This window comes from Eumetopias jubatus, unplaced genomic scaffold (genome assembly GCF_037043125.1).
Source record: "Eumetopias jubatus isolate StellerSeaLion01/CBP00866 unplaced genomic scaffold, mEumJub1_p1.0 scaffold_5, whole genome shotgun sequence".
In the NCBI taxonomy this organism is placed as follows: Eukaryota; Metazoa; Chordata; class Mammalia; order Carnivora; family Otariidae; genus Eumetopias; species Eumetopias jubatus.
Genome location: NW_028274811.1, coordinates 34,443,925 through 34,471,526, shown reverse-complemented (window position 1 = coordinate 34,471,526; position 27,602 = coordinate 34,443,925). Strand labels below are relative to the sequence as shown.

Here is a 27,602-nt window from a genome sequence, read left to right as displayed (position 1 = left end):
GGAGGGAAGTGCCTCAGGCTCTGGGGGACAGGCTCCAAGGCTGGGGGCTCCAAGCAAGACTGGGGAAGAGGAGAGGAGCCATTTTTCCTCAGGCAAACCGCCCCCCCCCCCCCCGCCTGAAAAAAAAAAAAAATTGCAGGAAGAGAATGAGGCAAAGGGGTTTCTCCCAAGGAAGAAAAGACTGCTTGCTGGGTCACCGTGCTTGCAGGCCACCAGGCTTGTCCTCAAAATGACAGCCCCGAGCCCTGGTTTAGGAATAGGAATGTTGCCTAGCTGACCTTCACCTCTGAGAAGAAACCTAGGCATGGCCCTCGGGGAGGGAGAAGCAGATGGGGACTCCTCTGCTGGGCCTCTGCCCCTATTCCCCCACCTCAAATCGCTGGGCTGCTGCTGAAGGGCTTCCCAGCTTGGAAGGCTACGGCTATCCGTGACTTCTGGATGCTAGCTTCCGTCCTCCCACTAACAGGGTGCCAGGGTCCAGCCACCGTGCTGGGCGTGGGAGAGGGCCTGCCACCCTGGGGGCTTAAGGCCAACCCCTTGCCCTCCTCTTTTGGCACGACGGGGAGGGAACAGCAGATGGGATGCAAAGCCGTCCTCCACACAGCGCTCTCCTTTTTGCTCTGGCTCTACCCCTGTCCCACCTCCATTCTGGTCTCTGCCCCTTTGTCCCTCTCTCTAAGGCTGTCTTGGCCTCCAGCCCTGTTCCGGTCCCTTTCTCGGCCCCTAAGAGGGCAGAGCTGGCCAGGCCCCGAGATAAGCGCGGCGGTTGGGTAAGGCGCCCGAACCTTTTGAAGGCCGGCGCTTGCACAAGGAGTGGCCGGGGGGCCCGCGGAGGGAACCGGCCCGCGGGGCGGGGCCCGTCCCGTCCGGGGAGGGCTGAGGGGAGGCGGGGCCGGCGCGGCGCTGCCGGAGCCTCGGACGGCGCCACAGGCACCGGGAGCGGACGGCGGCCGCGTAGTGAGGTGAGGACCCCCGCGCCCACGGGCCCCTGCTTCCCAGACTCCTCCCCGTCCCCTCCTCGAGGGCTCCCTCCGCGCCGGCGGCCCTCCCCTGCCCCCTCCCCGCCGCGACCCGCCCCTCCCTCCGGTGGCCCGGCCTCTGCCCCCTCCCTCTTTGCCCCCTCCCCTGTCGCAGCCCGCACTGCCCCGCGCTGCCCGGTCCGCCCCCGGCCCTCCGGGCCCCGGCGCACCTCCCGGTTCCCAGTCCCGTGCCCTCGGATGGGTCTGAGTCACTGGGAAACTGGGCTCTGAGTCAGGCCCTGACAAGCTTGGGGATGGGGCCCAACTGCGGAGCGGCAGAGAGGCCAGAACCGATGCTGGGGCGAGAGGCTGTCCTGGTCAGAACCCCAGAGAGCGACAGGGAGCGAGCCTGCCAGGCAGAGGCGGAGAGACAGAAATCTGGAGTTACATGCAACGAAGGATCTAGTTGAAATTGGAGACTGAGGCAAGGAGAGGCTTAATGATAGAGAGCAAAAGAGGGAGAGGAACAAAGATGGGTTTAGGTAGAGGTGGGGACAGATGGAGTGCAGCAGAGATGGGGACAGGCAGAGAGAAAACTCCAGAGAGGCTGAATCTGAGATGGGTCCAGAGAATAGACCAGGGGCAGGGGCAGGGGCAGTTTGGCAGCATGGGGTAGAGCCTCAGAGACATGAGCCCGGTGGCATGGGCAGGGAACGGGAAGGCTCAAGAGGAAGACTGAGGCAAAGCAAAGGTAGAGGGATGTCATTTCCCACTTCTGAGTCCCCACAGGGAGGATGCTCCAGTGTGCATACACGTGTGTGAACACGCTGCGGGCTAGTGGAGAGGGAGGACCCTGGATACCCCTGGCCTCTGGTCCATCATCTCTCTGGCCCAATTCTCCGTCCTATCCGCACTCCACCAAGGGGTCTCTTCCCAGGGCCAGGACCCTATTCGCCGAGATGAGTTAGGGCTCTCTGGGCAGCCTGACCAAGGCGGACAGGATGTGGGGGCGGCCAGGGCCAGAGGGACAGGAAGGAAGTCTGAGCAGAGACAATAGGTGGAAGGGGAGGGGGACTGGGAAGGACGGGATTAGGACGGCCTGCACCTCAGCTTCGCAAACGCGGGGGGCGGGGCCGCGCCTCCTGCCCGCTGCCCGCTGCCCGCTGCCCGCTGCCCGCTGCCTCCTGCCTCCTCCCTCCTGCCTGCTGCCTGCTGCCTGCTGCCTCCTGCCTCCTGCCTCCTGCCTCCTGCCTCCTGCCTGCTGCCTGCTGCCTGCTGCCTCCTCCCTCCTGCCTCCTCCCTCCTGCCTCCTCCCTCCTGCCTGCTGCCTCCTGCCTCCTCCCTCCTGCCTCCTGCCTCCTCCCTCCTGCCTCCTCCCTCCTGCCTCCTGCCTCCTCCCTCCTGCCTCCTCCCTCCTGCCTCCTCCCTCCTGCCTCTTGCCTCCTGCCTCCTGCCTCCTCCATCCTGCCTCCTCCCTCCTGCCTCCTCCCTCCTGCTCCTCCCTCCTCCCTCCTCCCTCCTCACTCCTCCCTCCTGCCTCCTCCCTCCTGCCTCCTTCCTCCTGCCTCCTCCCTCCTGCCTCCTCCCTCCTCCCTCCTGCCTCCTCCCTCCTGCCTCCTGCCTCCTCCCTCCTGCCTCCTCCCTCCTGCCTCCTCCCTCCTCCCTCCTCCCTCCTGCCTGCTGCCTGCTGCCTGCTGCCTCCTGCCTCCTGCCTCCTCCCTCCTCCCTCCTCCCTCCTGCCTCCTGCCTCCTCCCTCCTGCCCGCTGCCCGCTGCCCGCTGCCCACTGCCTGCTGCCTCCTCCCTCCTCCCTCCTGCCTCCTTCCTCCTCCCTCCTGCCTCCTGCCTCCTGCCTCCTGCCTCCTCCATCCTGCCTCCTCCCTCCTGCCTCCTGCCTCCTCCTCACTCCTCCCTCCTGCCTCCTCCCTCCTCCCTCCTGCCTCCTCCCTCCTGCCTCCTCCCTCCTGCCCGCTCGCTGCCTGCTGCCTCCTCCCTCCTGCCCGCTGCCCGCTGCCTGCTGCCTCCTCCCTCCTGCCCTCCTCCCTCCTGCCTCCCTCCTCCCTCCTCCCTCCTCCCTTCTGCCTCCTCCATCCTGCCTCCTGCCTCCTGCTTCCTCCCTCCTGCCCGCTGCCCGCTGCCCGCTGCCTGCTGCCTCCTCCCTCCTGCCTCCTCCCTCCTGCCTCCTGCCTCCTCCCTCCTGCCTCCTCCCTCCTGCCTCCTCCCTCCTGCCTCCTGCCTCCTCCCTCCTGCCTCCTCCCTCCTCCCTCCTCCCTCCTGCCTGCTGCCTGCTGCCTGCTGCCTCCTGCCTCCTCCCTCCTGCCTCCTCCCTCCTGCCTCCTGCCTCCTCCCTCCTGCCTGCTGCCCGCTGCCCGCTGCCTCCTCCCTCCTCCCTCCTGCCTCCTTCCTCCTCCCTCCTGCCTCCTTCCTCCTCCCTCCTGCCTCCTGCCCCCTGCCTCCTGCCTCCTCCATCCTGCCTCCTCCCTCCTGCCTCCTGCCTCCTCCCTCCTGCTCCTCCCTCCTCCCTCCTCACTCCTCCCTCCTGCCTCCTCCCTCCTGCTCCTCCCTCCTGCCTCCTGCCTCCTCCCTCCTGCCCGCTGCCTGCTGCCTGCTGCCTCCTCCCTCCTGCCTCCTCCCTCCTGCCTCCTGCCTCCTCCCTCCTCCCTCCTGCCTCCTCCCTCCTGCCTCCTCCCTCCTGCCTCCTGCCTCCTCCCTCCTGCCTGCTCCCTCCTCCCTCCTCCCTTCTGCCTCCTCCATCCTGCCTCCTGCTTCCTCCCTCCTGCCCGCTGCCCGCTGCCCGCTGCCTCCTCCCTCCTGCCTCCTCCCTCCTGCCTCCTGCCTCCTCCCTCCTGCCTCCTGCCTCCTCCCTCCTCCCTCCTCCCTCCTCCCTCCTGCCTCCTGCCTCCTGCTTCCTCCCTCCTCCCTCCTGCCTCCTCCCTCCTGGCTCCTCCCTCCTGCCCGCTGCCTGCTGCCTGCTGCCTCCTCCCTCCTGACTCCTCCCTCCTGCCTCCTCCCTCCTCCCTCCTGCCTCCTCCCTCCTGCCTCCTCCCTCCTGCCTCCTCCCTCCTCCCTCCTCCCTCCTGCCTCCTCCCTCCTGCCTCCTGCCTCCTGCCTCCTCCCTCCTGCCCGCTGCCCGCTGCCCGCTGCCTGCTGCCTCCTCCCTCCTGCCTCCTCCCTCCTCCCTCCTGCTCCTCCCTCCTGCCTCCTCCCTCCTGCCTCCTGCCTCCTCCCTCCTGCCTCCTCCCTCCTCCCTCCTGCTCCTCCCTCCTGCCTCCTGCCTCCTCCCTCCTGCCTCCTGCCTCCTCCCTCCTGCCTCCTCCCTCCTCTCCCTCCCTCCTCCCTCCTGCCTCCTGCCTCCTGCTTCCTCCCTCCTGCCTCCTCCCTCCTGCCTCCTGCTCCCTCCTCCTCCCTCTGCCCGCTGCCTGCTGCCTGCTGCCTCCTCCCTCCTGACTCCTCCCTCCTCCCTCCTGCCTCCTCCCTCCTCCCTCCTCCCTCCTCCCTCCTGCCTCCTCCCTCCTGCCTCCTCCCTCCTGCCTCCTCCCTCCTGCCTCCTGCCTCCTCCCTCCTCCCTCCTCCCTCCTGCCTCCTCCCTCCTCCCTCCTGCCTCCTGCCTCCTCCCTCCTGCCTCCTCCCTCCTCCCTCCTGCTCCTCCCTCCTGCCTCCTGCCTCCTCCCTCCTGCCTCCTCCCTCCTGCCTCCTCCCTCCTGCCTCCTCCCTCCTCCCTCCTGCCATGCCACAGCTGCCCCTGTTCCCACCTTATGCCACACCATGGGGCCCCTCCTCCCCACCATCCCACTCCATTCTGCCCCTTCAGGCTTCTCTCATTTTGTCCTATGCTTACTTGGTTGAGTATGCAGTAAAGCGAAGGCAGAGCTTCAATCTAGACCTAGGGTGGGCAGGAGCTTGGGGGCCAACACTTCTACCAACTCCTGGTGAACCTGGGGCAAGCCTCTTCCCTTCTCCGGGCCTCAGTGTCCTCACCCGCAAATGAAGGGATTCTCCTATAATAAGAAAGCCCTTTCTGATGTTCTGGGATGGCTTTTCCTCCAGATTGCCGGCCACTGGTCATTTTTCTTTGGAGGAAGACTGGAGTCTGGTACCTATCTCCGGTCCAGGCCTCAGACTTTGGGACAGGGAGGGGGAATCTCAGCCTGAGCCCTCCCTTCACCCTGCCGCTCCCCCCAGCAATGGCCTGAGCCCCCATGGCTGCCCCTCAGGACCTGGACATCGCTGTGTGGCTGGCCACGGTGCACCTGGAGCAGTATGCAGACACGTTCCGGCGGCACGGCCTGGCTACGGCGGGTGCAGCCCGGGGCCTGGGCCATGAGGAGCTGAGGCAGTTGGGCATCAGCGCCACAGGGCACCGGAAACGCATTCTGCGCCTGCTGCAGGCCGGTGCTGCAGAGGGCTCCCTGGATCCCCAGTCGGACAGTGCCATGGAGCCATCCCCCAGCCTAGCTCCCCAAGCCCAGCCCCCCAAGCCTGTGCCTAAGCCCAGGACAGTATTTGGTGGGCTCAGCGGCCCTACCACCACCCAAAGGCCTGGAGTGAGCCCAGCCCTCTGGAGACCAGACGTGCCCAGGAGCCCAGAGTCCAGCCCGAAGTCCCCTCCTCTCCCCACGTCCTCCTCTGAGCAGACTTCAGCCTCGAATACTATGGAGATGATGCCCAATGCCATCTACTTTGGCCTGGACTTAAGAGGCGGGGCACAGACAGCTCAGGACATGTGAGTGGGGTTGGCTCCCTTGGGAGCCAGTGCTGGGTGGGGGCAGGGAGGGGCAGGACATGAAGGCTAGTCCTCTCTCCTCTCTCCCTTAACGATCACTCGACCTTTTCCTTCAGGGCCCCAGACAGCTCCCAGGCAGCTGCCCCCACCCCTGCCCTCAGGCCCACAACAGGCACAGGTAGGTGGGTTATCATGGGTTTGAGGGAGAGGGACAGGGCCCTTCAGGACCCCAGACACCCCTCACCTGACCTCTTCCTCCCTGCCTCCCCCATTCCTCCCCCTGCCAGTACACATCATGGACCCTGGCTGCCTGTACTATGGGGTCCAGCCTGTGGGCGTCCCAGGGCCACCCGACAGAAGAGAAGGCAGAGTTGTCTGTCAGGACAGGGCTGAACAAAGGTGAGTCGTCAGTAGGATGGTGATGGCAGGAAGAGGGAAGCCTGAGGAGCTTGGTTGGTGGTGGCCGTATATCCAGTTATTCGTTAAGTGCACATTGAGTGTCCCCTGTGTGCCAGCCAGGTACTTAAGATACAGGAGGATTATGACAGACCCAGTCCCCTCCTCAGGCAGCTTGTGACTCAGTGGGCCAGACAGGCAATGAAACAAGCAGACAAACAAATGGGTATATGATTTAAAACAGGGAGAAGGGCTTTTCATGCTTTCATTTAAGAAATCTTTATTGAGCATTTACTGCATGCCAGATATTGTAGATACTTGGGATAGATCGGAAATCTCTGCCCCTGTGTGGAGATAGTCAAATAACAATAGATACAATCAGTAAGTTACATCAAATGTTAAAAGGTGGTGAGTGCCATGGAAAAAAACAGAGCAGGCTCAGAAGGCTGGGATGGAGTGAGGGGGAAGCGCCCTGCAATTGTTCATTACGAGTTGCCAGAGTGTTAAGAAGATGACACTTGAGCAAAATGAAGGGGGTGAAAGAGTTAGTCATGACAATATCTGGGAGAAAAGTGTCCCAGGTCGGGGGGGGGTTGGTGGTGGCCAGAATAGAGGCTTTCAGGGGGACCCAAGAGCAGTGACAAGGCCAGCAGGGCTGGGGCAGAGTGGCCAGGGCAGGAAGAGTGGGAAGAAATGACGTCACAGAGGTAAAAGGGGCCAGGTCAGGTAGGACCTTGTAGGGACTTTCGCTTTGACTCTAAGTGAAATGGGAAGCCTTTGGGAGGGTTTTCACTTACATTTTAAGAACCCCTCTGGTCGCTATGTTGGGAACGGTGTGTAGGGGGCAAAAGCAGAAGCAAAGAGACCAGTGAGGAGGTGGTTGCAGTAATCTAGGTGAGACATCTCAGATGCGGATCACGGTAGTGGAGATGGTGAGAAGTGGTTGGATTTGGGTTATATTTTAAAGGCAAACTATCCTGGGAAATTGGGGTATGAGAAAAAAGAGCAGTCAAGGATGACGTCAGGGATTTCAGGCTGAGCCTGCACTGTCCAGGGTGGTAGCCACTAACCGCATGTGATTACTGAACACGTGAAATGTGGCTAGTCTGAGTAAGACGTGCTGTAACTGTAAAACTACCAAATTTCAGAGGCTTAGTATGAAAAAAGCAATACTGGATGTGTGTAACAGAAGTAGACGTAAATTATCTTACTTTTTATACAGATGACGTAATAAAATGTCAATATTTGGGGTATGTTGGATTAAATAAAATATATTATTACAATTAGTTTCATCTGTTTCTTTTCATTTTTTTTTTAACGTGGCTGCTAGAAAATTGAAAATCACACGTGTGGTTCTCACATTGAGTTCTGTTGGATAGCGCCATCTGAGCAACTGAAAGTTCCTGGAGTTGCTCTGCTCTGACATGGGGAAGGCTGTGTACAAAGCTCAGGGAGGTGGGGAGATCAGGAGTTCCATTTTGGGCATGCTGAATTTGAGGTATATGTTATAAGCCTGAGAAGAGATGACAAATAGGCCATTGGATATACAAGTCTGGACTTTGGGGGAGAGTCTGAATTGGATATCTAAATTTGCGGGTTGTCAGCCTTCTAAGTGGGTGTATGTAGCTGTGAATGCGTGTCGAGAGAGCAGAGGACCAGGATCAGAGTCCCGGCACACTCCAGTATCGAGAGGTTTGGGAGAAGAGGAAGAACCCGTGAAACAGACTGAAAAGGAATGGCTAGTGAAGGAGAAGGAAGACCAGGAGAATGTGGTGTTAGAGGGGCCAAGTGAAGAAAGGAGGGGGCGAGGTCAGTGGTGTCAGATGTTACTCAGAGGTCAAGGAAGATGAGGACTGAGAATTGGCCTCTGGAATTGACAACATGCAGGTCACCGAGGACCTTGACAAGGGATAGAGGTGAAAGCTGCATCAGAAGGGTCTCAGGAGATAACAGAAGGAGTTGGAATGTATAGACGACATTTTTGAGGAGTTTTTCTGCAAAGAAGAGCAGAGAGTGGAGTGGTTATTGATAGTGAAAATGGAGTCAGGAAATGTTTTTTGTAGGATGGAGTGTCACATGTGTTTATAGGTGGATTGCAGTGATCTGGGAGAGAGGGAAAATTAGCTGCTGTAGAGGAGAGAAAGGGGAGAAAGTCCGGAGCAATGTCCTTGCGTAGGTGAGAGGACAGTGCACAGAGGCGGGACTGGCTTCAGACAGAGATGTTCATGATGGTAGCAGGAGGAATGCAAAGTATGTGTGAAACTTGGTAGATGAGGCACTGTGAGTCTGTGGGGTTCTTGTCTGATTGCTTCAGTTTCTCGGTGAGGTAGAAAACAAAGAGGGTGGAGTAATGGTTCTCAACCTTAGCTGCACTATAGCCTGGGGAACTTTCAGAACTAGAGATGCCTGGGCCCCACTCCCAAAAGACCAAACTCAGGGGTCTGGTGTGGGGCCCATAAACCCATATTTTAAGGTTTTGCAAGTGATTTTGTGCTACTGAGGTAAGGACTACTGGAAAGTGACAGAGAATAATAGAGGACCTCCTGGGAAGATGGCATAAGCAAAGACCTAAAGATGAGAAAAAGCAGACTGGGGAAGCATGTTCTAGGCAGAGGGAGCAGCATGTGCAAAGACTCAGAGAGAAGAGAATGTGGCTGAACGGTAGGAAGCAAAGGCGAGGGTGATGCAAGGAGAGGTCAGGGGATTGGCCGTGGGTCTCACTGTACAAGGTCTTGCAGCCCATGGTAAGGAATTGGGGTTTATCCTAATTGCAAATGCAAGTTATTGCAGGATTTCATGCGGGGGTGGGGGGGAGTGAAATGATCTCACTTGCATTTTTAAAAGAGCACTGGTGGTGGTGGAAAAATGGGTGTCGGAGGGAGGGCCCCAGGGGAAGCAGGTGACCAGTTAGGCAGTTCATAGCACCCTGGTGAGAATCGACTGGAACTTGGTCCAGGGAAAGAAGGTCAAGCCCTTTTTGGAGAAAGGATCGAGAAGAGTTCTCGATTAGATATCGGCATCTGTGGCAGAGAGCCAGCTATGAAGCCCCTCGCCAACTTTTCTACCAAGTAACACTAATGGCAGAAGGCAGGGACTGAAATTGCTCTGATCAAAAATCTAAGTGTGCTCAGGGAGGAGACTCTGTGCTTATCTTTTGGGTTCCCAACCTCCCTCTTTCCCTGTTGAAAAGCAATCCAGTATCTGCCAGGCATTCTACGAAACACCGCAGGTGGGGATGTCCAGGGACCTGGGTCTAATGTGTGTTCCTCTGTCTTGCCCCACATGAGGCTCAGCAGGCAGGATCTGGAGGCACGGGAGGACGCTGGCTATGCCAGCCTTGAGCTGCCCGGGGATGCCACCCTCTCACCGCCCACCCTGGACGTGGAGACCAACGATGACCTCATTTCACCCTATGCCAGCTTCTCCTCCACAGCAGACCGCCCCACGCCGCTTCTCAGTGGCTGGCTAGACAAGCTCTCTCCTCAGGGGTGGGGCTGCTAGGGAGGGGAGGGAGGGGAGGGGGGCTGGGGGTGGGGCGGGTGTCAGGTCCCAAGTGCTCCCAGACCCTAGGAGCCCCCCAGGATACAGCCTCCACTGCTCACTCATCTTGGCCCCTCCTGTCCCCAGAAACTACGTTTTCCAGAGGCGCTTTGTGCAGTTCAATGGGAGGAGTCTGATGTACTTTGGCAGTGATAAGGTGGGGGTCTAAGAGATGCTGTGTCGGGACTGGGGACAGAGAGAGGGAGGGGGAGAGCTGAGGACAGGAAGATGGGAAGGCCGTTGGGGGGGGTCACCACATGACTGATGTCAGCATCTAAAGTAGCTCGGCTAGCAGCTGTACCCCACTGCTTGTGACATGAGTGCTGACCTCATTAAAAGCTGGTGCTGGCTCCCGGGTCAGCACACGTGGCTGAGCTTCTGGCCCTGTGTGTCACTGGACTGTCTCTCCAGGATCCCTTCCCCAAGGGCGTGATCCCTTTGACTGCCATTGAGATGGCCCGCAGCAGCAAGGACAACAAGTTCCAGGTCATCACTGGCCAGAGGGTGTTCGTGTTTCGCACAGAGAGCGAGGGTGAGAATCAGGGCCCGCTGTGTCTGCTGTGTCCGGGTGGGGGCAGGAAGGCCGTGTGGGCACACGGCCCGCTGGCTCACCTGCCTCTCTGGCCCCCACCAGCCCAGCGGGACACATGGTGCTCCACGCTGCAATCCTGCCTGAGGGAGCAGCGCCTGCTGGGCCACCCCCGGCCCCCTCAGCCACCCCGACCCCTCCGCACAGGCATGCTGGAGCTCCGTGGATACAAGGCCAAGGTTTTTGCTGCTTTGAGCCCTGGAGAGCTGGCACTGTACAAGAGTGAGCAGGTGAGAAGGGCCGGGCCGGGGCCAAGGAGCCTGGCTGAGTCTATTCTGGTGCCTCACTGTGCCTGCTCCAACCCCGACTCCGCCCCCCCCCCCCAATCCCCACCAGGCCTTTTCTTTGGGCATCGGGATCTGCTTCATTGAACTGCAAGGCTGCAGTGTCCGGGAGACCAAGAGTCGCAGCTTTGATCTGCTCACACCCCATCGCTGCTTCAGGTGGGGCCCAGACTGGCAGGAGGCAGGGCTGGGGGAGAGACTTTGGAAGGAGGCACAGGGTGGGCAGAGGACTGGAGGCCTCTTCAGTAGGAGGCTCCCTGCACTGACATGAGTCCAGTGAGCAGGCTCAAGGTCTCAGGAGGGTCTGGGCTGGCCCAGCTGTGGCCTGTGGTGGCTCCTGCAGAAACGGCCAGTGGGATGGGACAGGTCGGAGGGGGTCTCCATGCCCACGGACTGGCTGTCCACCCCTCAGCTTCACAGCCGAGTCTGGGGGGGCTCGGCAGAGCTGGGCGGCCGCTCTGCAGGAAGCAGTAACCGAGACCCTGTCTGACTACGAGGTGGCTGAGAAAATCTGGTCCAATCGGGCAAACCGGCACTGTGCAGACTGTGGGGCTTCCCGCCCAGACTGGGCCGCTGTCAACCTGGGGGTGGTCATCTGCAAGCAGTGTGCAGGTGAGGGCCGGGGCTTCTAGCTGAAACAGGGAAAGGGAGGGGGGCTAGGGCAGGGGGCTCTGAGTATCCGTGCCACGTACCCTCCACACCCCAACAGGTCAGCACCGGGCCCTCGGTTCTGGGATCTCCAAGGTACAGAGCCTGAAGCTGGACACAAGTGTCTGGAGTAATGAGATAGTGCAGGTGAGGAGTCTGAAGAGGGAGAAAGTGGGAAGAGGGAAGGAGAGCACCCAAAAAAGGCCTTGGGCCCAGCTTGGGGGCAGGAATGTCTGAGACTCTTGAGTTCCTGTCACTTGCCTTTGCCCCTTGTCATCCTACAGTTGTTCATTGTCCTGGGAAATGATCGTGCCAACCGCTTCTGGGCAGGGGCACTACCCCTAGGCGAGGGCCTGCATCCAGATACAAGCCCTGGCCCCCGGGGAGAGTTCATCTCCCGGAAGTACCGGCTGGGTCTCTATCGGAAGCCCCACCTTCAGTATTCCAATCATAACCAGCTTCTCCAGGTAGGAGCCGATGGGGAGGAGGGCAGTCTCTAAGCCGAAATGCCTAGACTTGGGGTGTCGGGGGCTGTTTTTGATGACTGCAAGACTGTCCCCATGCTCTCAGGTTGGGTCTTGGGGCTGATAGAGGCCCTTCCCCCTCTGCAGGCACTGTGTGCTGCCGTGGCAGGACCCAACCTGCTGAAGAACATGACCCAGCTCCTCTGTGCTGAGGCCTCAGAGGGCGAGGAGCCCTGGTCCCCCTCAGCCCTCGATGGCAGCTTCCCTTGTCTCCTGCTCCCAGGTAATTCCCACAAGGGCCCCCTTTCTCACTCTCCAAGAATTCTCAGCCCTGACCTGCGCCTTGATTATTCCAGGAAGCCCCAAGTATCCTCTTACTCAGGCCATCACAATAGCCCAGTCTGGGCAGTTCCCCACACTTCTAGATCCCGTGGGGTCTATTTCCTGATGTCATGAAATGACCAATGGTGGCCACTGCCTGGGATGGATCTGGGTGTTTGAGGTGTTGGTGCTGGTCTACCCCTGGCAAGGTCAACCCGTAAGTGAGGTCTCATCTCCCTGGGGGAAGTCTGATCATAGAAATGGTCATCTAAAGAGGCTTTCCTCCAGTGGTCAGGCCAGAGGGCCTGAGACACCTACAGGACAGCCCACGCTCGGAGGCCCCCACCCCTGGGTCAACTCACTGGTGGCGACAGGCAGTGGGCAAGGGCTGGAGTCTCACTTCCTGCCACCTTCTTTTCTAATGTGGCTGGTGAGGGGTCCTACTCGCCTGGACTTGACTTGGCCATGCTGCCAGTGATATCGGGGCCCACTGTCTTCCTCAATCTGATCCTTTCCCCCAGAGGGCTCAGGCCATCCCACCGCGCTGCCCTGAGCTGACTGACCACTTCTTCCCCCTTGCAGACCCTTCCCCTGGTGTGTACAATGAGGTGGTGGTACCTGCCACTTACAGCGGCTTCCTGTACTGTGGTCCCATCAGCAGCAAAGCTGGACCCCCACCTCCTCGCAGGGGCCGGGATGGTGAGAGGGGAGCTGAGGGCGGGAGGAGATGGGGCAGAAACCGGGATGAGCAAGAGTGCAGCACAGAGGGCTGGGAAGAGCAAGCAGGGCCGCTCCCTGGCATGGGGGCTGGGTGCCGGGAGTCAGAGAGGGACCATGCCCAGTGGCAGCACTGGGAGATAGCTGAGAACCTGTGCTGTGAAGTCAGACTGCCTGGGCCAGATCCCAGCTCTGCTACTTCCTACTGATGTGACTTGGGCAAGCTACTCAAACTCTGGGCCTCGGTTTCCCCATCTGCAAAAGAGAACTGAAAGTGATACCCACCTCATAGGGTTGTTGGGAAGGTTACATGAGATCATACATAGGCAGAGGGTGTGGCATAGATGGGATAATTATCTGGTAAATGGGAATTATGATAGTAGGCACCGAGGTCTTCTGCCTGCTGACCATCAGCCACCCGCTTAGCTCCCCCCAGGTTGTGGTGCGTGCTGAGAGCGGCTCTGGAAATGTTTGCGTCAGAAAGCAGCCCTGACCCCCTCAGCCTCATCCAGCCCCAGGATGTTGTCTGTTTGGGTGTGAGTCCCCCACCCACTGACCCAGGTGACCTCGACAGGTAACTGCACGTCGTGCTCCCTGCACCCACCCTTTGCCCTTCGTGACCCAAAGCCTGCCTGCCACCTCTTGGTTCGCCTTCTCCTCCTTGACCTCACTTTCTCTCTAGGTTTCCCTTTTCCTTTGAGCTCATCCTCACCGGGGGGAGGATCCAGCATTTTGGCACAGATGGCGCTGACAGTCTGGAGGCCTGGACCAGTGCCGTGGGCAAGGTGAGCCAGCCAAGACCCCTCCCCGACAGCTCATGGTTTCCCTGTCCCCGGCTGCCCCCATCCTGCCCTCTCTCATTCCTACAGCCACTCCCACCACTGTCCACTAACAGCTCAGTTTAACAGCTGTGCTAGGACCAGGGTCAGGCACTACCCACTCAATCTCTCATTTAACTTTCACAGCAACCCTCGGAGGAAAGGATTCTCAATATTTCACGTATAGGGAAACAGAGTCACAGAGGTTATGAAGTCACTTGGTCAAGGTCACAGAGCTAGGAGGCAGCAGGGCACAGGATTAAAACCAGACCTCTGTCTCCAAAGCTCATGGCCCAAACCTCACTGTGCTGGGCCTCTGCCCAAGGAAAGGCTGCCTCTAATGCCCATTTCCCCACCCCACCCACCAAGTTCTCCCAGTCCAGAGGGAAGGCTGCCTTTACGTGCCCCAGCATCTCCATTCCCAGGCAAGCCAGTCTCTCCGTCCTGCACCCTGTCTCTGGAGTTAAACGTTCACACCCTAGAATCAGACATGCTGGGATCTGAGTCCTCCAGCTCTCAGCCTCGTGAGCTTTTCCATAGGGATAGAGTGGGTGTACAAGACACGCCCTTCGGGGAGTGAGCATTAAGTGACACGTGAGGCCCGCACTGCTTGGCACACAGCAGGCCCTCCATCTGTGGGTGTTGAAATAGTAATGGTGATGAGGATGCCAGTCACTCCCATCCCTACCCAGCTTTTCCCTCAGCCCTACTCTACCAACAGCTCATCCCACTGGCGCCCTCCTGATGGCCCATCGGAACATTGTGCGCCCTGGCAGGATTGCACTTCCTCCTTAGCCCCTTGCGGCTGCCCGCCTCTGCCAGACTTCTGAGCTGCCATGCTACAGGGTGGCTAGTGACTTCCCATTGCCAAAGTTCAAGGGCCTCCTCCCGGCCTCACCCAGTCGGCTCTGCAGCACATGGCACTCCTCTGTGGGAAATGCTCACCTGCTCTCTGGCTTCTGACCCCACTCTCCTAGCTAGAGGAGTAGAACTCCCACCAAGAAATTGTCTTCATGTCCTTTCAGGGCTCTGCCATGGCCCTTGAAGCCACCATGCTCTCTCCTCTGATTGTCAGCTGCACTTTCCAAAAATGTAGCTCATCCTTAAGGGCCGTACTCCCCAAAGTGCAGTCTGCAGCCTGGGACACCACACCGGCTCACTCTTTTGTCATGGCCTCTGGCAGGATAAGAACAGAACTTAAGAGGGAGCATTCAGAATCTTTCTTAGCAATGTAACAGAGCGATTTTGGGTGTAGAATAATTTCTTAAAGTGGGGGCTTATATTTTATGTTTCTTTTTTAATTTCACTTTGCTAGTAGTTTTGTGTTGTTTTTTGTTTTGTTTTGTTTTGTTTTTTATGAACGTACTGGTTAGTAACAGATTGGAATTTTGAATACAAAAAGAAAAGAAGAACCCCTTGTTCCTTCCCCACAGGCGGTTGGGGAAGCACTCCTTTGGGACCACCTCAAACATTTGTTTCTCCACAAAGCCTCCCCTAGCCGCTTAGGATGCTGGGATTTCCCAGGGCATCATGACTCTTCAGTTACAGCGTTTTGACTCCCCATTCCTTCTGGCTCCGACATCCCGCAAAGGGCAGAAGGCGGCCACACAGGGGTCTTCTCTGTGTTGGCCAGAGCAAATTAAATTGAACTGAATTTCTTTCCTGTCTTTCTCCATCCATCTCTTGTCTCCTTGGGTCTTTCTTCTGTTCTCTCCCGATTCCTTTTCATTCCTCTCTTTCTTCCGCTTTCTCTTCATGTCTTTCCCTATCCTTCTCATTCTTATTTCTCTCCCCCCACGTCTGGCTTCTTTCCCCACCCTCCTTGTTGCCCATGTCCTCCTCTTGCCTCCCAGTGGTTCTCCCCGCTGAGCTGCCACCAGCTGTTGGGCCCCGGGCTGCTACGGCTGGGCCGCCTGTGGCTGCGCTCTCCCACCCATTCAGCCCTGGCCCCTGGCCTCTGGCTGTCAGGGTTCGGACTTCTTCGTGGTGACCACCTCTTCCTGTGCCCAGCGCCGGGCCCTGGCCCGCCAGCCCCTGAGGACATGGTGCATCTGCGGCGGCTACAGGAAATCAGTGAGCAGGGGTGGGGACGGGGATGAAAGGTGGCCATGGGGTAGGGGGCAGTGGACCTTCATCTATTTGGGGTCCCTGTGGGAAGCAGCAGAACATAGTGGATTCAGGCACAAGCTCTGGAGTCAGACTGTCCAGATACAGACCCCCATCTCTATCACTTCCTAGCTATGTGACCTTGGACAAGTTACTTAACCTTTCTGTGCCTTAGTTTCCTCATCTTTACAATGGGTATGATAAAAGAGTTGTAAGTTTCAAATAAGGCAATGCATGTAAAATACTTATCACAGAACCTGGCAGAAGGTATCTTATTAGTGTTTAATAAATGTTATATGTTATTAACGTTACTGTTAGTATTATTTGGAGTCACTTGCTGGTTAGAGACTGGGAAAGCGGACTGGGTACTCTCACTTCTTCCTCAAAGAGGAACAGTGTGGGATAATATTGGAGGGCTTTGGAGACAAGAGACCTGAGTTCAAGCTCAGCTTTGCCATTTTATAACAAGTAAAGAGACAAGAAACTTAACCTCTCTGAGCCTTAATGCGTCACCTGTAAAATGGGGATAATGGTATGTAACTTATAGGATTTAATGCAACATTGTTTGTAAGGCTCCTAGTCTGGCACCTACATACATTAAATACTTAGTGACTTATGGTCACCATGATGAAGACAATTATGATGATAATGTCTGATGATTCTTCTCCTAGGTGTGGTTTCTGCAGCTGACACCCCAGACAAGAAGGAGCATTTGGTCCTGGTGGAGACAGGAAGGTAACTGTTACCCCAATCCTTGACCCTGGGTCCCTCTTTTGAGAGCTCAGCCCCTACCCTCCACCCTGGTCTGCAGGACCACTGCCCAATTCCTCTCATTCGCCGGCCTACTGGTCACCTGGGTGGTCCAGTTGGTTGGGCGTCTGACTTCAGCTTGGGTCTTGGTCTTGGGGTCCTGGGATTGAGCCCTGCGTCGGTCTCTGTGCTCAACAGGGAGTTGGCTTGTCCCTCTCCCTCTACCCTTCCCCCCGCATGTGCGTGCTCTCTTTCCCTCTCTCTCTCAAATAAATAGATAAAATCTTAAAAAAAAAAGGGGGGGGGCGCCTCGGTGGCTCAGTCGTTAAGCGTCTGCCTTCGGCTTCAGGTCATGATCCTGGGGTCCTGGGATCGAACCCCATATGGGGCTCCCTGTTCCATGGGAGGCCTGCTTCTCCCTCTCCCCACTCCCCCTGCTGTTCCCTCTCTTGCTGTGTCTCTCTCTGTCAAATAAATAAATCTTAGAAAAAAAAAAAGGAAAGGAAAGAAAAGAAAAGGAAAAAGAAAAGAAAAATTCACCTTCAGGGGCCCCATCTGGGTTGAATGTTGCTGCCCCCTGCTGGTGGCTCTGAGAAGTCTGGTCCTTGTGATCCTGGGCCTCTTAACTTCAAAGGACCCTCTGGAGCTGGCTCTGACTCAGGCCTCTCGGGTCCCAGGACCCTGTATCTGCAGGGGGAGGGCCGGCTGGATTTCTCAGCATGGAACGCAGCCATTGAGGGGGCAGCCGGCGGTGGCGGCACAGGGCTGCAGGAGCAGCAGATGAGCCGGGGTGACATCCCCATCATCGTGGATGCCTGCATCAGTTTTGTCACCCAGCACGGTGAGTGGGTACTGGCCAATACTGAGCCAGTAGGGGATGGGGGACATAGGCACAGCCAGAGGGTGTGATCTGCCTACAAGAGCTTTGCCTCCAGAGACCACAGCCTAACAGCAACCCGCTGTATCTCCCTTGGCAAGCTGCTTTACCTGTCTGAGCCTCAGCTCTCCCTTCTGTGGAATGGGACTACTAACAGACCTCATTTTCTAGGATAGTTGTGATAGTAAGATGACATATGTAAAGCTTTTAGCACAGCACCTGGCAGGTAGTAAGTGTTCCAAGGTAGCTGTTGGTGGGGGTGTGAGGGTGGAGGGAGAGCAGCACTGAAATAGGACTGGAGAGCCACAGAAAACAAAGAGAAGGCAGCTCAAGGCAAGAGCCAAGCTGTGTGGCAAAACCCTTGAAGGTCTGAGCAGAATTATTCTGTGCAGGAGTTTTTCCAAGCATAAAAGATCAGCTGTGCAAGTGGTTCCCAGAATTCTTTGTGACTTTTTGGCCTCTGCTTTTTTCCTCCAGCCCAAGGAAGGACCAAGTAGAATCTAGCTCCTTGGCGAGCCCCCTTTTCAGAAGGCTGGACTCTTAAGGAGGGAAATTCATGGAAAACCAAGGAAGGCAGTAAAGGGCAAAAAAGGCACATCCATGAACTACAAATAGTTGTGCTTACAGCATGGACAGTGGTTAGTCTGTGGCTAGTGACATTCTCCACACCTTGGTAGTAGTCTCATGCCATGGCTTCCCCCACTCCCTAGATCCCATCCTCTTCTCGGTTTCTCTCATGTCCAAAAGAGGAATGAAGTCAGCAGTCCAGGGAAGAGCCCTGGAGAAAGAGTATGGGTGTTCATACCCACACCGCCACTCGTCATTCCGCAGATGCTTACTGAGCAGCTCCCGTGTGCCAGACACTGGATATATAGCAGTGAAGAGGGAAGGTTCTGTGAAGCTCAGGGACTAGCGGGAGAGATGGGTGATAAATAAGAAAAATCAGTCGGTTCTTGTCATTCACGGCAGTTTTGTTCTTTGAACTTACTGCAAACACTGAATGAATGAATCCTAAATCCTTGCCCCAGTGGAAATACAGGGCTAGGTTCCTGGGAGCTTCTGGTCAACTTCTCATCAAGTGATCAACATGTAACCTTGTTTGAAGTGTGTTTCTGTTTAAAGGCACTTTATTTAACATATATTTGTGATCTGTTAACTTTGAACTCACAGCCAACAGCAGTGTAACTCATACAGGGGCAAAGCTTATTTGACACACATGTTCTCTCCATAAGGCACACACAGCCTTCCTGCGCTTAGTTAGCAACACTAGACAGCCCTTCAGCACTTCACTTGGGGGCCATTTTAAACAGTTGAAATTACCCAAAAAAGCACAAGAATGCAAAAAACGTGGTTCTATATATACCATGAAAACTACACTTGTTTACCATATGAGAGCTTTGTTGGGACTGCATCCAACAGGCAACTCAAATTCTCCACTCTGCGCATGTTCACAAATGACTGGAAAAGTGCACCAAGTACTGATTTGGGGGGTTACAAATAAATTTTAGCAAGTAGATGAATCCACAATGTGGAATTTGTGAATAGGGAGGATCAACTGTAATGTAATTTGAGAGTGCTATTTCAAAATCAAAACAGTGAGGAGATAGAGAGTGATGGAGGCTATGTGTAATGTCATGGTTAGGGAAGGACTTTCTGAGCAGGAGGACTTGAGCAGGGTCTTGAGAATCAAGACCATGGAGGCAGACTTCCTCCTCTCTGGCCCCCTTACCCCAAAAATGATATAGCATGTGTGTTGGTGGGGGTAACAGATACTGAATACTGGGTGGATCGTTGGGTCTCTGGGCAGTGGTGAGCAGAGATGCTCAGTGGTAAGCAGAGATGCTGGCTCTTCTCAGGGCTCCAGCTGGAGGGCATATACCGGAAAGGGGGTGCCCGTGCCCGTAGCCTTCGGCTCCTGGCTGAATTCCGGCGGGATGCCCGGTCAGTGAAGCTCCGGCCAGGAGAGCACTTTGTGGAAGATGTCACCGATACACTCAAACGCTTCTTTCGAGAGCTCGATGACCCTGTGACCTCTGCACGGTTGTTGCCTCGCTGGAGGGAGGCTGCTGGTACTCCCAAGATCCCTAAGAACTCCTCACAGGCAACCAAGGGGCAACCCGGAACTCCACCTTCCCCCCAGTCCCTGAGGCTGTTTTGTGGGATTTGGCAGCTCTCCTCCCCAGTACTCCTCTCCCCCACCCCCACACCCCAGGATCACTCAGGGACTCAGCTTAGGTCAAGGTGGGAAGGGGGCAGAGAGACATCCATCCTGGGTTTGTTTCTCTAAAAATCCCTCCTTGCTCCCTTCCCCGATCCTCTCCACCCCTCCCCCCATTCCATCCCAGAGCTACCCCAGAAGAATCAGCGCGTGGAGAAATACAAAGAAGTGATTGGCTGCTTGCCACAGGTCAACCGCCGCACACTGGCTACCCTCATCGGGCATCTCTATCGGTCAGTAGAACCAGACCCCCTGCAAGCTCCTCACTGAGCCTTTATCACCTCTGTCCAACACCCCCCCACACCCCATCCCGGCCACCTCACATTTATTCATTCATCCTGCAAACAGTTGTTAAGTGAAAGTGTCATAGCACAAACGTTCTGAGTGTGGAACTTTGGGGTCAGGCAGACCTAGGCTTTACTCTGGCTCTACCATTCTAGTGTGTGACTTTGGGTAAGTTATTTGTACTCTCTGAGCCTCAGTTTCCTCAACTGTAAAAGGAAGATGGTGTAATGAATAGTATCCACCTCCTAGGTGATGAGAGTTAAATGAGATAATCCTTATAAAATTCTTACCACATCTCTTGGCATGTAGGTAGTAAACATTCAGATATGGTGAGCAATCATTGTTATTTTGTTTTATTATTCTATGCCAGGCAAAGGGTTAGATGTAGGAGACACAAAGAAGAATAAGACGCAGATCTACCTTGATCAGCCTATTGGGGAGACAGGTCTTTAAATGATTCCAAGGTGAACCCTGGCTGTTGTACTGATTACTCTATATCACAAGGATGGGCCAACTAGGGCCCATGGGCCAAATCCATCCAATTGTCTGTTTTTCTAAGTAAAGTTCTGTTGTGTTTGTTTGTTTGTTTGTTTTTTAAAGATTTTATTTATTTATTTGTCAGAAAGAGCACGCACAAGCAGGGTGAGCGATGCGGGACTCAATCCCAGGACCCTGGGATCATGACATGAGCTGAAGGCAGGTGCTTAACGGACTGAGCCACCGAGGCATCCCTAAGTAAAGTTTTGTACAGGGGCGCCTGGGTGGCTTAGTCGGCTAAGCGTCCGACTCTTGATTTTGGCTCAGGTCATGATCCCAGGGTCATGAGATCGAGCTCTACATTGGGCTCTCTGCTCAGAAGGGAGTTGGCTTGAGATTCTCTCTCTCTCCTTTTGCCCCCCCCCTGCACTTATGCTTTCTCTCTCAAATAAATAAACAAATCTTTAAAATAAAGTTCTGTACATGAAGTGTAAAGGCACACCCATTCACGTATACAGTGTCTACGGCTTCTGTCATACTACAACAGTAGAACTGATGAATTGCAACAAAGAATCTATGACCTACAAGCCTAAAATATTTACTGTTGTCCCTTTCCATAAAAAGCTTGCTGCCCCATACTATATTTATAATCACCCATTCCTCATCTGTCTCTCCCCTATACTGGGAGCTCCTTGAGGCCAGTATTGTGTCTTACAACTGTATCCCAAGTGCTTAGCCCAGGGCCTGGCCTACTGACTCAATTAGTATTTCCTGAATGAATGGATGCATCAACCAGTAGGCGAGCACCAGCTGCATCCCTCATGACCCGTGTCACACCCCTCTGCAGGGTACAAAAGTGTGCCGCTCTAAACCAGATGTGCACGCGGAACCTGGCCCTGCTGTTTGCACCCAGTGTGTTCCAGACGGATGGGCGGGGGGAACATGAGGTGCGGGTGCTGCAGGAGCTCATCGATGGCTACGTCTCTGTCTTTGATGTAAGCTCTCCCCAACGCTGACTGTAGTCCCTCTTCCTGAATTCTGGATCCTGCTCCCCCCAAAAGCCCCCAGCCCAGACCTCTAAGGCCCTCTGCACCAAGAGTCACCTCCCATAGCCCTGGGCCCCTCTATTCCATAACCTCACTCCAAATGCCCATGGCCCCTTGGTTCTTAGCTCTTCTCGCCTCTCATGCTCTCATACAGGTCTTCTGGTCTTGCAAACTCTTCCTGTTTCTCCCTTTTTCTAGCACCCCTCCCCCCCACACCCTCCCCAGCCCTCCCCTCCCCCCCTTGCCCCACAGTACACATGCTTCTTTTGGGCTCTTCCACAGATTGACTCTGACCAGGTAGCTCAGATTGACTTGGAGGTCAGTCTTATCACCACCTGGAAGGATGTACAGGTAACCTGTTCTGACCTTAGACTCGTGAGTGGGCCAGGAGGGAAATCAAGATAGGAAGGTGCCCTTCTGCTGCTGGACAATGGCCCTCAGCTTTCTGAGACACAGGGGAAACCCAAGGAGGGGAGTGCTTTGGGAAGAGGGGTTTGGTTTAGGATTTGCTCTATTTATTCCACCACGAGGATTCTTCATTACAAAATGATGGCAGAATACTTGGGTTCCTCATGTAAGAGATCCAAGGAAGAGTTAGCTAAGGTATACAAAGCAGTGAGAATAATAGCAATAAATACGATAGCAAACAGCTAAGGACTTATCTTCCAAGCACCTATGATCTTACTTTAGTGTCACACAACTCCATGAGGTAGACAATTTCATTTTTTCAAATAAAGAATCAGAGGCCTTGAGGGTCACTTATTCAAAGTCCTACTGTAGCGAGTAGCAGAGTTGGAACCCAGAGAGTCCGACCTTAAACCTGTCCTTCCAAGCATATGCTGCACTGCCTTGGGGAGCACCCACGCAGCCTGAAGATGCGGTTCATCCTCTCCTGGGGTTCTCGCTTTTAAGGGCCTGAGCCACATTGGGGATGCGGGTAGGAGGAGACTTTTATGGAGGGGGGGGCGTGTTTAGGAGGCAACATAAGGAGTCCTCTGACCTTGATTTTTTGTATCCTCTTGTGTCCTCCTGACTTCTTTATGCCTTCCCCTCAGCTGTCCCAGGCTGGAGACCTCATCATGGAGGTTTATATAGAACAGCAGCTCCCAGACAACTGTGTCACCCTAAAGGTCAGTCCTGAGGGGACAGGAGGGGAGAGGAGAGGATGGGGGGCAGGGTTAGTGGACTGACCAGCATGGGTCCTCTGCTCTTGCCCTGACCCCAGGTGTCTCCAACACTGACTGCTGAGGAGCTGACTAACCAGGTATTGGAGATGCGGGGCACTGAGGCTGGGATGGACTTGTGGGTGACATTTGAGATTCGTGAGCACGGGGAACTTGGTGAGCATGACCATGTGTGTGTGCATGCACATGCGATGGAGGGGGGTCAAAGTCACCAATGTTTTCTGTGTTACCAAATACACTGACACTGTCCTCGTGCATGTGAAGGGACAGCCTACACTGTTGACCACTCCCTATTTCTCAGTACTCTCTTCTTTCTTGACTTTTGTGGACCCCACAAATCCTTGGTTTCCCTTCCTCCCCAAAGAAGGCTTTTCTTCCTCCTTTGCCTATATTCCAAATATTGGAAGGACCCAGAGTTCAACCCCAGACCCTTTTCCTTTCTCTATCTACACTTCTCTTTGGATGACTCATCCACTCCAGTGGTTTTAAATGCTATTAATAAGCTGGGTCTCTGACCCTGACCTCTCCTCCAAGCTCCAGACTCACATATCCAACTGTCTACTGCACACGTCCCCTTGTATGTCTCACAAGCATCTCTAATTTATTTTTATTATTATTTTTTATTGGGGGGGGCGCAGAGGGAGAGAAAGAATCCTAAGCAGGCTCCACTGGGTGTGGAGCCTGATGCGGGGCTCAATCTCACGACCCTGAGATCATGACCTGGGCCGAAATCGAGAGTCGGACGCTTAACCGACTGAGCCACACAGGCGCCCCAAGCATCTCTAATTTAAAAGATGCAAGACTGAATTCAATTCCCAGACCTTTTGCCTAACAAAAAGCCTGGCCATTTCCCAGTTTTCCCTAACTCAGTCGGTGGCCCCTCCATTCACCCAGTTATCAACACCAGAAACCTGAGAGTCCTCCTTTCCTTCAACTTCACACCTAACTCAACCAACAGGTCCTGTTGATTCTATTAGAATCTGTTGCTTCTCCCCATTTCCACCATTCCCACCACCCAGATCAAAGTCACCGCTATCTTTCTGCACCCAACATTAACCAGTAAGATGTGCGGCCCCAGAAAAGGAATAGCTGGCCCGTGTTCCCTTCTTGCCTCCCGACATTCCATTTTCCACACAACAGTCAACACGCATTTGAGACATAACTCAGTTCATGCCATTACCTTCCAATGGCTTCCCACCAAATTTCAAGTAAAATTCAAATTCCTTATTATGGCTCACAGACCCCGAATGTCTGGCCCTTGCCTATTTCTTGGACTTCATCTCACATAACTCATTCTCTGTGCTTGAGCCATGTCAGCTGTTTTTCAAACACATCTTTCTTGACTCGGAGCCTTTATTCCTGTGTTGTGTCATGCCTGAAATCCTCTTCCCCTGATCTTAGCATGGCTTGTTCTTCCTCCTCCTCCAGGCCCCAATCTCAGCTTCAAATGCCCCCTTCTCAGAGACCTTGCCCCGTCATCACTCTGTCCCAGGAACTGCCCTACTACTCTCTCTCAGCTTCTTACTGTTTCTTTCAAAGCATTGAATTCCCTGCAATTCTTTGGTTTACTTACCTGTGTACTGTCTGCTCCCTCACTTTGCTGTGGGCTTTGTGAAGGTAGGCCATGGGTTTTCGTGCTCACCGCCGTATCCCCAGGGCCAGCAATGCCCGGCATAGAGTTGGTCCTTAGATAAATACCTGTGGCTGGGCTGTGGAATGGACAAACGAATGTGGCTGGTGGGAAAGGAGCTGGAGGCTCCAGGGTGTGGATGGATATTCTGGTTGATAGCCACCCCTACTTTACTCCTTAGAGCGGCCACTGCACCCCAAGGAAAGGGTCCTAGAACAGGCCCTTCAATGGTGCCAGCTTCCAGAGCCCTGCTCAGCCTCCTTGCTCTTGAGAAAAGTCTCCCTGGCCCAGGCCGGCTGCCTCTTCACAGGTGAACCTCCTTCTTCAGCCCAGCACCCCCATGCCCAGGCCTCCCCCCCAGGACCCGCCACCCAGTGTTGCCTGTTCGTGCCCAGGTATCCGGCGCGAGAGCCCAAGGGTGGGTCTGTTGCGGTGTCGGGAGGAGCCGCCCCGCTTACTGGGAAACCGCTTCCAGGAGAGGTTCTTTCTGCTGCGTGGGCGCTGCTTGCTGCTGCTCAAGGAAAAGAAGGTGAGATGCTGGGGGGGTGGGCAGATGCTGGTGGCCCCCGGGGAGCAGCTATGATTGCCTCAACCTTCTCACTCCACAGCCCATGTGCTTCTCGATCTCAGGGCTGCCCTGGTCCTTTGACCTCTGTGACCCTGTCATCATATTACCTTAGCACTTCCATGACCTCTTGACCCGACTGTGCTCCTTCTCTCACCTCTTGACCTCACTGACGGCCTTCTTGTTCTCAGAGCTCTAAACCAGAACGAGAGTGGCCTTTGGAAGGTTCCAAGGTCTACCTGGGAATCCGAAAGAAGTTAAAGCCTCCAACACCGTGAGTTTTCTCCACCAGCCCACATTTCTAGGGCCTGCCTGCCATCACCCCTCCAGCCTTTCTAATCACCCAGCTCTGTTCTCCTTCGCCTCCTAGGTGGGGCTTCACATTGATACTGGAGAAGATGCACCTGTGAGTACCTCTCGGCCTGGCTTCTCCTCTGGCCCAGCCCTGCACCCTATCCTCTACCTCCCTACTTTTTCTATCCACCATCCCTATAGCTACAACCCCTCCTCTCTGGCTAATTCCCCTCTGACCACTCCCAGCTACCTGTCCTGCACTGACGAGGATGAGATGTGGGACTGGACCACCAGCATCCTCAAAGCCCAGGTGAGGGGAAGGGAAAAGCTGAGGATGAGGTCAGAGGTTCCAGCTGTAGTCCCACACCCACTGTGCGAACTCCTTACTCTCCCTCCAGCACGATGACCAGCAGCCAGTAGTCTTACGACGCCATTCCTCCTCAGACCTTGCCCGTCAGAAGTTTGGCACCATGCCTCTGCTGCCCATCAGAGGAGATGACAGTGGGGCCACCCTCCTCTCTGCCAATCAGACCCTGGTGAGGCTCCCCACCCCCGGCCTGCTGCTGTGCCCTCCTGAATCCTGCCCATGTCCTTGCCACCCTGCAGGTGGGAGTGGTGTGCCTGCCAGCCTGGTGCCCCCCTCTGCCTCCTCTGTGCCCCCACTCCCCACCCCTGCCTTCTGTTGCCAGGCCTCACTGTGTCTCTGTGTCTCTCCCTCCCCTCATCCCCATCCCACCTGTGCCCAGCGGCGACTTCACAACCGGAGGACCCTGTCCATGTTCTTTGTGAGTACTGTACCTGTGTCAGCTTTGTGCCCCTCAGCCCTGTGTTCCTCTGTGCTGCCTGAACCCATGTGCCCTGTCTTTGTTCTGCAGCAGGCCATCTGTGGTGTGTGTGTGTGTGTGTGTGTGTGTGTGTGTGTGTGTATGAGAGAGAGAGAGAGTATTGTGAGGGGCGAGAAGGAATGAGGAAAATGAGGCATGGTAGGATATGATAAGGAAAAGGGAAAGTGGTCATAGGATCTGAGATATAGAAGGAAAGTGGTTAAGTGAACGCATTTTGGAGTCAGATAGACCTGGGCTGAAGCCCCAGTTCTACCATTGACTCACTGTGTGATCTTGAGCAACTTACTTAACCCCTCTGCACCTCGCTTCACTCACCTGCAGTGTAACCCATCGTACAGAGTTATTCTGATATCATACATGAAAAGTATTTTACAGCATCTGGCCCAGAGGAAGAGCTCAATAAACGTTAGCGATTAGTAATCCAGTAACTCTAACTTTGTGCCTGCATCATGCTACCTACTCCCATCCAGCCAATGAAGTCATCCCAGGGGTCTGTGGAGGAGCAAGAGGAAGCAGAGGAGCCTGTCTATGAGGAGCCAGTGTATGAAGAAGTGGGAGCCTTCCCCGAGCTGACCAAGGACATCTCTACCTCCTTCTCCACAATAAGAGAAAAGACAGCCAACCCAGAGACCCCCCTCACCAGCCAGAGGTCCTTTGACAAACCCCTTTTTCCCAAGGCAGGTGGCCCGAGCCCAGAGGAGAGGCCACCTGAGCCCCCTCCTGGCCCTCCTTCAAAGAGCAGCCCCCAGGCACATGGGTCCCTGGAGGAGCAGCTGCTCCAGGAGCTTAGCAGCCTCATCCTGAGGAAGGGAGAAACCACCATAGGCCTGGGCAGCCCCTCCCAGCCCGCCAGCCCCCAGTCCCCAAACCCCAATGGCCTTCTGACACAGACACCTGGCTTTCCCACCCAAACTTCCAGTTCACCCTCCAGCCAGCCCCTCACATGACCCTAAGATGAGTAGTCTGAAGGGGGAGGTAACCAGAGGACCCAAGTTCTCACCATGGTAGACACTGCTGGGAGCCTCCTCTGCTCTGGCTGGAAAGACTCTAGAATCCAGTGTGGTGCTATGGAAAGAGCACAGGGCTGAGGGCTCTGGACTCTCTTGCCCAGAGAGGATCAGGTTATGGCCCCTCACTGAACCTCCACTCACTTATATGTACCATGAAGTCACTGAAATAAGGAGCCAGTGAAACACCAAACTGTGTCTTAGAGCTGTAAGCCCCACATAATTTCCCTCAACAAGAGTAACTCCTGCTTTATATATTTGATACGTAGGAGTTCTGTGAGAGATTTTGTGTTTGAAAGGAATGGTTTTACTGCATTAAAGAAAAAAAAAAGATTTGGAAGCCAGAGAGCTAAATGATCTCCAAGTCTATCCTACCCCACCTCCTACATTTGGGGACTACACTGAAGACCTAGAGTGTGGAGGTTGATTGGGGTTGGGAGCTGGGGCAAAGAGGGGCCAAAAAGGATGTGTCACTGTTAATAAATCTTGGAACCAAAAGCTATTACTGTTTCATTCATTTAACAAATATGTATTGAACACCTAATTAGGTCTCAGGTATTCAGGAGAAAGTTTGAACAAAATAGATGGGTCCCGGGGGACCTGGGTGGCTCAGTTGGTTAAGCCTTTGGCTCAAGTCATGATCGCAAGGTCCGGGGATTGAGCCCTGCAGCCCCACATTGGGCTCCTTGCTTCTCCCTCTCCCTCTGCCGCTCCCCCTGCTTGTGCTATCCCGTGCTCTCTCTGTCAAATAAACAAATAAAATTAAGAAAAAAATAGACGGGTCCTGCTTTTTTGGAGCTTCTACTGTAGAGGGGGAACAGAAGACAGAAAACACACAAATGAATTCAGTGCCATGAAGA

At 55.3% G+C, this 27,602-nt stretch overlaps 1 protein-coding gene across 2 annotated transcripts; it reads left to right on the top strand.

Moving 5' to 3' along the window:
* Positions 1 to 882: 882 nt before the first annotated feature.
* ARAP3 (ArfGAP with RhoGAP domain, ankyrin repeat and PH domain 3) lies at positions 883 to 27,240 on the top strand. 2 transcript variants are annotated; one of them, XM_028092913.2, is made up of 33 exons: positions 883 to 962; positions 5,141 to 5,681; positions 5,798 to 5,859; positions 5,969 to 6,080; positions 9,365 to 9,565; positions 9,705 to 9,774; positions 10,029 to 10,149; positions 10,252 to 10,436; positions 10,543 to 10,649; positions 10,903 to 11,102; positions 11,200 to 11,285; positions 11,423 to 11,605; positions 11,750 to 11,885; positions 12,506 to 12,622; positions 13,067 to 13,214; positions 13,323 to 13,425; positions 15,312 to 15,531; positions 16,236 to 16,299; positions 16,992 to 17,155; positions 19,048 to 19,260; positions 19,537 to 19,642; positions 21,019 to 21,166; positions 21,500 to 21,568; positions 22,273 to 22,347; positions 22,443 to 22,557; positions 24,213 to 24,341; positions 24,427 to 24,560; positions 24,788 to 24,870; positions 24,967 to 25,002; positions 25,137 to 25,200; positions 25,289 to 25,426; positions 25,637 to 25,675; positions 26,206 to 27,240. In XM_028092913.2, the coding sequence occupies exons 2-33, from the start codon at positions 5,158 to 5,160 to the stop codon at positions 26,680 to 26,682; spliced, it is 4,629 nt and encodes a 1,542-aa protein (XP_027948714.1). In that variant the 5' UTR covers positions 883 to 962; positions 5,141 to 5,157; the 3' UTR covers positions 26,683 to 27,240. The 2 variants fall into 2 exon arrangements, with proteins under 2 accessions (XP_027948714.1, XP_027948716.1); XM_028092915.2 differs by lacking the exon at positions 25,637 to 25,675.
* Positions 27,241 to 27,602: the final 362 nt, after the last annotated feature.

Excerpts from the sequence above, each read along its gene's own strand:
- ARAP3 (XM_028092913.2), top strand. The coding sequence starts at position 5,158 with ATGGCTGCCCCTCAGGACCTGGACATCGCTGTGTGGCTGGCCACGGTG. Across the intron at positions 17,156-19,047 it reads CAGTTTTGTCACCCAGCACG|GGCTCCAGCTGGAGGGCATA; the intron begins GTGAGTGGGTAC and ends GGCTCTTCTCAG. Across the intron at positions 25,003-25,136 it reads ATACTGGAGAAGATGCACCT|CTACCTGTCCTGCACTGACG; the intron begins GTGAGTACCTCT and ends GACCACTCCCAG.